Raw genomic sequence first — 8586 nt, 5'->3', positions numbered from 1 at the left:
GCCACCTGATCGCAGATTGTGAAGCTTACAGACGGAAACAATCAGTCTCGTCTTCACGTAAACCAAAAGGGGTTGGGCTGATTAAAACCATGCCTCCTGTCAGTAGGCCCCCTTCCCCTGAGACCCCGGATGAGTGTTTTAAGCCCTTCATTTTTAAGGGGATAGTTTCGCTTTCTGGTAAGACCGAGGATAAGCGTGAAGTGACCATTCTGCGTGATACTGGTGGCTCACAGTCCCTCACACTAGCTAGTGTGCTTGAATTTAATGAGAAGTCTGACTGTGACTCTAGCATCATTGTAAGAGGTGTTGGGATGAGCTTTGTGCCTGCTCCCCTCCATCGTATCTGGGTACAGAGTGAGCTGGTGAGTGGTTTCTTCTCAGTGGGTGTGCGGCCTTCTCTCCCGATTAATGGGGTGGATTTTATAATGGGAAATGATATCGCGGGTGGGAAAGTTTACCCTACCCCTGAGGTGACCAACAATCCTGTTATAGAGCCTGTGTTAGATGCCCTCAGCCTGCAGCACCCGGATGTGTTCCCGGTGAGCGTTCTGACTCGTTCACGTGCCCAGCAACAAGGTGGGGGGGTTGATTTGTCAGAATCAGTGATCGGCTCTATTCTAGAGAAGGATGTGATGCCCTGCACCGATGAGGGAGATAATGGAGCCTTAGAGTTAGCTCAGTGTGGTTGAGCCAGCTCCTGTGTCTGGAGCTCCTTTTCTGCTCACCCGGGAAGCACTTGTGAAGGCTCAGAAAGAAGACCCTTCATTAGTTCAGTGTTTTACCGCAGCAGCTCAGGATAAGGGAGGTGAGGGGAGCAAGAGGCAGACATTTTTCGTTTGGGAAGGTTTATTGATGCGCAAGTGGACCCCAAGGCCTGGAGAAGACTGGAGCGTAGTGCGGCAGTTGGTGGTTCCGACCAGTCTGCGGTGGCATGTGCTGCAGTTAGCACATGATCACGCATGGTCAGGTCATTTGGGTGTCACTAAAACATATGACCGTATACTGCAGCATTTCTTTTGGCCGGCAATGAAAGCAGATGTAGTGCAGTTTTGTAACACCTGTCACACTTGCCAGCTTGTGGGTAAACCGAACCAGGCGGTGCCCCCCGCCCCCCTACGTCCTATCCCTGCTGTCGGTGAACCTTTTGAGCATATCCTGGTAGACTGTGTTGGCCCCTTACCAAAGACGCGGGCAGGGAATCAGTTCTTGTTAACCATAATGTGTGTGTCCACTCGATACCCAGAGGCGATTCCTCTGCGGAAAATCACGACAGCAAGCATTACCAAAGCACTAGTCAATTTCTTTACCACCTTTGGCCTCCTGAAAACCGTGCAGACAGATCAGGGTACCAATTTCATGTCCAGGGATTTTAATCGGACTCTACGGTCCTTTGGAGTTTCTCATTCTGTGTCTAGTGCTTATCACCCAGAGTCACAAGGTGCACTGGAGTGGTGGCATCAAACTCTCAAGGCGATGTTGAGTAAGTATTGCCACGACACCGGAAAAAGCTGGGATGAAGGGGTCCCTTTTGTATTGTTTGCTATACGTGATGCGAAGCAGGAGTCTTTGGGGTTCAGCCCAGCTACCCTGGTGTTTGGACATGACGTGCGGGGTCCGCTAAAGGTGCTGAAGGAGAGTTTTCTCAGTGGTTGTGTGCCTAAAACTACTGTGGTGGAGTTTGTAAAAACATGCAAGGACAGGTGGCAACAGGCTACTTTGTTAGCAAAAGAGGCTCTCTGTGTATCCCAGGCAAACATGAAAAAACGATGTGATCAAAAAGCAGTGGAAAGACAGTTCCAGCCTGGGGACAAAGTTCTTGTGTTGTTGCCCGTGCCCAGTTCTGCCCTCATGGCTCGTTTCTCAGGCCCCTATGTGATAGTGAAAAAAGTGTCTGACACCAACTATATTCTCAACACCCCAGAACGCAGAAGGAAGACTCGCCTATGCCATGTCAACATGTTGAAACCATACCATACCAGAGACACCAGCATGACAGAATCATCAGACACTGCTGGGACGGCTGTCCCCGGTTCAGTCCCTGTTGCCCTGCTAAGTGTTGAAGTTAAGGGTGATGATGATCTGGGTACCCTTTCTGAGGGACAGCAATGTGGGCGGTTGTCAAATTCTGTTTTTTTAGCTAAGGCCGAGGCCAACCTATCTCACCTTCCTCCGTCCCAGTGTAAAGAGGTACTTGACTTGCTGCACTCCTACCTGTCTCTTTTTAGTGACGTACCCTCGCGTACCCACGTTTGTGAGCATGACATTGACGTTGGAGACGCAGTCCCAATCAAGCAGCATGCATATCGTTGCCCCTTCGCCAAACGTGAGGTCATGAAAGAAGAAGTTGAGTACTTAGTAGAAAACGGCTTGGCACAACCTAGTTGTAGCCCCTGGAGCTCCCCATGTCTACTAACACCTAAGTCTGATGGCACACCCCGTTTCTGCACAGATTATCGGAAGGTAAACGCTGTAACGGTCTCTGACTCTTTTCCGCTTCCTCGTATGGAAGACTGCATTAACAGCATCGGCCCTGCCAAATTCATCACCAAACTCGATCTCCTTAAAGGCTACTGGCAGGTGCCTCTCACTCCCAGAGCTTCAGAGATTTCTGCATTTGTCACCCCTGACCACTTCATGCAATACACAGTAATGGCCTTTGGCATGAAAAATGCCCCAGCTAATTTTCAACGACTGATGCAGTTGGTGTTGGGAGATGTGCCCCAGTGCAATGTGTATCTAGATGACGTGGTGCTATACACAGACACATGGGCAGATCATATGTCCCTTCTGAGGACAGTGTTTCAGCGGCTAGCCGAGGCCTCGTTGACCCTCAATCTCGCTAAGTATGAGTTTGGTAAGGCAACCGTCACTTACCTAGGTAAGCAGGTGGGGTTTGGGCAGGTCCGCCCAGTGGAGGCGAAGGTTGCTGCAATCCTGGACTACCCGAGTCCAGCCACCAGACGGGAACTAAGGCGGTTCCTAGGGATGACCGGATATTACTGGTGTTTCTGTAAGAACTTTTCTGTGGTCGTGACCCCGCTAACCAAACTGTGTAGCCCAAAGGTGCCTTTTGAATGGTCAGTTGAATGCCAGCATGCCTTTGAGTCGGCAAAATCTCTTCTGTGCAGCACCCCTGTATTGGCAGCTCCAAACTTCTCTCGCCCCTTTAAGCTAGAGGTCGATGCCAGTGCCACCGGAGCCGGGGCAGTCCTGCTGCAGGATGATGAGGAAGGTGTGTGCCATCCGGTCTGTTATTTCTCTGCAAAGTTCAAACCCCATCAACTGAACTACTCTACCATAGAGAAGGAAGCCTTAGCTCTGCTTCTAGCTCTGCAGCACTTTGAAGTGTATGTGGGCTCCAGCGCTTCCCCGGTGACCGTGTTCACAGACCACAACCCCCTTGTTTTTCTGAACCGGATGTACAATCACAACCAGCGACTGATGCGCTGGGCACTCCTGGCCCAGGATTACAATCTGATGATAGTGGCTGATGCACTCTCACGCAGCTCGCAATAGGGTGTTGTTGTTGTTGTTGTTGTTGTTGTTGTTGTTGTTTTGGTAGGGCTTCAATGTAAGGGGGGGGGGGGGGGGAATGTTACGTTCTGTGAGGCTGTGGGAGTGTGTGGGTGGGGTGTTTGCCCACTCTCCCCGCCTCCACCCCTCTTGCCACTCCTACCCCTCTCTGTCTCTCTCACTCTCCTCTCTCCCCAGGACACAGCTGCTGATGATTAGCCTCGTTTGCCACCTGACTCCAGTCAGCAATCATCCTCTGAGGCTATTTAAACTGGGGATGAGCTGTGAGCAGGGTGGCTTTTTTCCTCGGTGGCTCTACGCGTTTCGGTGCTAGATGTTGGACAGACAGCCTCTTTCTGACCAGTGAGCAGACGGGCTTGTGGGCCCTGAGAGTGTCTCCCCGTGGTGGGGAGTAGGGTAGGAAGTGTGGGAAGTGCCGCCTTTTTTATTGTGTTTGTTTGGTAGTCTTCCTGCCTTTCGTGGCTGCGAGCGTTTTCTTTGTTTCTTTGGCGTTGTTGGTAAGACGGCGTTGCCGGCCCTTTAAGTTAATGTTAATGTCGTTTGTAATCCACCTGTACCATTTCGTAATAAAGTTCTATTAATACAGAACAACTCTGTCTGTTTTCCTTTTCATTCTGATTCCGGACTCATTTGTTACTGGTCCCCTCACTCATATGCCTAGACCCCTTCGGGGGGAACGTAACAACTGGGTTAACTTTGGAGTTGAGTTGGGGGGGTTTTGGGGGGGGTTAAAAAAAATAAAAATAAAAATTATCACCAAGATGGTGAATAAATCACTTGCTGCACTGGACAGCATTTGTCTCCTGCCCTTCTTCAGCCACTTTGGTCAAGCTACCTCACAGGGTGACACGGTACTATTAGATCTTTAAGATAAGATGCAGCCTGGTTATTTGATACCCATATTTGAAGAGAATGATTTTGATTTCTATTCTGGATTTAACAGGGAGCCAGTAAAAAGAAGCCAATGTTGGGGGGGGAAATGGTCATATTATGTTTAAAATGATCATCCAACATTGTAACTGTATATGGGTGATGATAAATAGTGAACAGCATAGTAGAATTTCTGTAGGTGACAAGAAACTGTATATTCCTATCTGTTTTTACAGCCGGTGTATGACACAGCCAACACAGTGAAACAAGCCATGGGGTAGAATGAAAAAGGTAGGAGGAGGAAAGAAAGACTCAGGGGTGGGAAAGAAGGTTGGACACATGCTGGGAGTGTTATGGCATCAGAGAAACCGATCCAAGCAGTCACATGGATGCCATGTCATCAACGCCCGAGATGAGGAGGAAATTTCATGGTGAGGCAACATGATTTGCTTTGGCCTTTTTGTATCATACGGAATAGGAGAAACTTAAGCATGAGAATACAGTAATTCCACATTTCTTTTTTCTGTGTAATCATCGTAAATAGGAGGAACTTAAGAATGACAATACAGTAAATTCCACGTTTCATTTTCTAGTTTAATCATCTTTTACTAGACCAGACAGTCAGGAACAAAAAGTTGCTGACAAAATAACAGAATTTTATCTTACAATAACCCCAAAGCCCAGCTCAGCATGGCCTACTCACTGTTCATAGCTCCCATAGACGAACCTTCATTTTAATCTCACCTACACAGCACTGCCCAAATGTTGCTCAAAACAGCACAGTGATTATTTCCTCCTTCAGTTTGTCTTTGGGATCATGTTTTGCCATGATCACGGGCACAGACACACGCACTTCAATTTTGAAACTGGTGATGGCAGGTTTATGCTGCCTCCTTTTCCTAACAATATGTTGAGGGGCCCTAGACGAAGCGAATGACTCATCCAGCCTAGATGGTCTGTATGAATCCAGCGCCGTCTAGTGGCCGTAGAGGCCGCTGAAGCATGAAGTGAATCAAATGTTTTGCCTACTTTCTGAACTAACCGTACGAAGTCTACATGCCCAATAAAGTACAAAAAATAAATAAATAAACAAAACAAACCCCAAAAGATAGAGAACTGTTATGTGTTATCAACATTCAACCTCTCAATATATCTTCCTCTCGCGCTTCCCATGTCTTTGTGGATCTTTGAAGCCCAGAGTTGACGGGAGGTAATCCCCACCATGTGAGTGGGCGGTGCGGGTACCGGAGGCGTGTCCCCCCCCCCCCCCTCCTCATTATTCAAACGCTGTACCTATAAAAAGAGTGCCTGCGTGCGTCAGATAGTTTTCTCCAATGGGTAAAGGTGACTAAATACCAGTTGTCTCGTTTGCCGGCACAGTCTCATCCTATCAGCTGGGGGAGAGATGATGGACGACTCCGGCGGTGTCCAAATGGCGAAGGCGCTGAAGCATGCAGCCCTCTGCCTGATGCTGCTGCCCCGGTTCCTTCTGGCCGCAGTTATGCTGTGGCTCCTGGATTTCTTGTGCATTAGGAAACAAGTGCTGCTGAAAATGGGAGAGAGGCAGGAGAGCCCTGACGACCCGCCGGTGTGCGTCTCTGACTCTAACAAGATGTTCACCTTGGAGTCCCTGAGGGCCGTGTGGCATGGTCAGAAATTGGACTTTCTCAAATCTGCGCACCTTGGGCGCCCTGCGCCCAACACCGAGGTGGTGCTCGTCCAGGAGCGGAAGCAGGTGCGAATCCTGGACTGCGTGAAAGGGAAGAGACCGCTCATTCTTAACTTTGGCAGCTGCTCCTGACCGCCATTCATGACGCGTCTGACGGCGTTTCAGCGCGTCGTGAGTCAGTACGCAGACATTGCGGACTTTTTAGTTGTATATATCGAAGAGGCGCATCCCTCGGACGGCTGGGTGAGCTCGGACGCGCCGTATCAGATCCCCAAGCATCGCTGTTTGGAGGACAGACTGAGAGCCGCTCAGCTGATGCTCACTGAGGTGCCGGAGACCAACGTGGTGGTGGATAATATGGACAACTCATGTAACGCCGCGTATGGAGCCTACTTTGAGAGACTTTACATCGTGAGCGATGAAAAAGTGGTGTACCAGGGGGGCAGGGGTCCAGAGGGATACCGGATTTCCGAGCTTAGAAACTGGCTGGAACAATACAGGAACGATCTGCTGAATTCCCAAACAGCGATACTCCATGTGTAGATGCTGAACTGCCCGCTGCTCTGCCCACTCTGCTTAATAAGTATCCAACCCACAGTGCAAAATATCCAGATGCTGCTATCAGATGTTCACCCATGGCACATTGTTGTTTTTCTTGCAAAAAACATGAAGAATTTTTTTTCAGGACTCTTTGTCAAAATAGCCTAAAGTCATGTTGAAGCATAGACCGTAGGCTGTAATTTTGTGCTTGTCTCGACTTTCATTGATTGCGCATAGCGATTCTCTTTATTTCTTCTTTTTGTATGAAAAAGTCTCAATTGGATTCAATTGGTAATCACTCTATTTTTCTAGTGTGTGTGTGTGTGTGTGTGTGTGTGTGTGTGTGCGCGCGCGCGCGCTAATATCGCCTTCTGGTGTCTCTGTGAAGTTCGGTTTTTAAAAGGCTCATCCAGAAAACCGACACTGATGTTTCCGACACTGGTAGCGGGTCCATATTAGCGGGACGCCTCACTCGGTGACCGACTGCCTAACGGTGTAACGTTGAAGCAATTGTAACTGAACAAATGTTTTTAATAAATGTCAGATTACACACTGATGACGCACTTTTGAGTGTTGAAAACGCCTTAAAGCTCTTCCTTTGGTCATCCTGGTGCATCCATTTTTATTTTACTGCTTCTGTTTACTTCTAAAAAGAGAGACAGAGAGAAAGGAAAGAAAGGAAAAAGTAAGTCGTCACATTTTCTTGCTGTGTAGTTTTAAAGAACAGATTTAGAACTGAGCTTCATATGATTGCTTATCTCTCTGTTATGACGTTGTTTATTCTCTTTTAATTTGGTACATAATCTGTCCTTGTGGCTAATCTGTAAACCATTCACCAGTTCAAGAAAGGAACTTTTTGTGTGTCAGTGAGAGGGAAAAGGAGGAAACAAAAGGCTACTCAGTTTTATTTAGACAGTTCAAAAGAAGAGGCCTGTTTCATGTTGTGTAAGACGGTTAATGAGAAATGACAGTGAAGAGAAACTGATATGATGATCAAGCAATGAGGAAAAGATTAAAAAAAAAAAAGCAAACAAAAAACCCCAAACAAATCTGAATTTAACCGAATTTGTCTAATATTACACATTAATGGAAGTCATGAACATAAATTATTCTCTTTGTTGAATTCATGTAATCTGCATTTTGGCAGAAAAAATCGCTCATCAGAGATTGTCTTGACTTCACCAGATCAACTAATGCACAGAAAAGCAAACTTTATACTCTCAATATGGAAGCTGCATATTAAAAATTTTTTTTAAAAAAATGGAATATTAGTTATTCTAAAGAAACTGAGATAGCTAAGATGCATCTTTAGTTCTTAATAAGTCTCCCCCATATACATTTACACACTGCCACATAATCAGGATTAGGGAGTGCTGTGTAATACTGTAGGTCAGTTGTGGCTAATGTTACTTCTCTGTAGTTTTAATGTATTCAGGTTGATTCTCATGTATGTGCTATACAATGTTGTATGTCCTTAGGCATTAATGTAGTGTACAGCAGCAGGGGAACTGATGTGTCCTTGCTTTCGCTTCAGTGCTAAATGTGGGGAACAAAGTCAGTGTTCGTTTAAACTTCCCCTTTCTGATTCATTCCAGGTCTTTCAGGAAAAACAGAGGGGGAAAAAAAGGTCGGTCAATTAGAAATGTCTGACCACAGAGCTTTTTAAAAACGTCACTGGTCACCTGAGAGAGATTCACGAGTCAAAACTACCAAACGGGCCGTCACTGTCGAGCACTGACTCTAGCATTCAGTTTGTTTGTTTTTTAAAATGACATTTTCATTAGTGTCCCAGTCCTCTTTTTTTTCTTTTGGGTTCTGAATATAATGCAAACAACATGATCAGACAAGACTTAAAAAAAAAACAAAAAACCACTGATCTCTTGTTGAATTACTTGCTTGGCTACCGTGTGCCATACAGATATTAGTTTCATCTTATCTGGCAAACTGACTAATGAATAGAGAGGCAAGCAGAC

At 46.7% G+C, this 8586-nt stretch overlaps 1 protein-coding gene across 1 annotated transcript; it reads left to right on the top strand.

The window, feature by feature from the left end:
* Nucleotides 1–5748: 5748 nt before the first annotated feature.
* dio3b (iodothyronine deiodinase 3b) lies at nt 5749–7791 on the top strand. Its single transcript, XM_080883027.1, has one exon. The coding sequence runs from the start codon at nt 5810–5812 to the stop codon at nt 6614–6616; it is 807 nt and encodes a 268-aa protein (XP_080739153.1). The 5' UTR covers nt 5749–5809; the 3' UTR covers nt 6617–7791.
* Nucleotides 7792–8586: the final 795 nt, after the last annotated feature.

The sequence above is a fragment of the Rhamphochromis sp. 'chilingali' genome (assembly GCF_963969265.1).
Source record: "Rhamphochromis sp. 'chilingali' genome assembly, chromosome: 5".
NCBI lineage: Eukaryota > Metazoa > Chordata > Actinopteri > Cichliformes > Cichlidae > Rhamphochromis > Rhamphochromis sp. 'chilingali'.
Note: the sequence above shows the minus strand (reverse complement) of the source record. Positions and strands in the feature narration are given on the sequence as shown.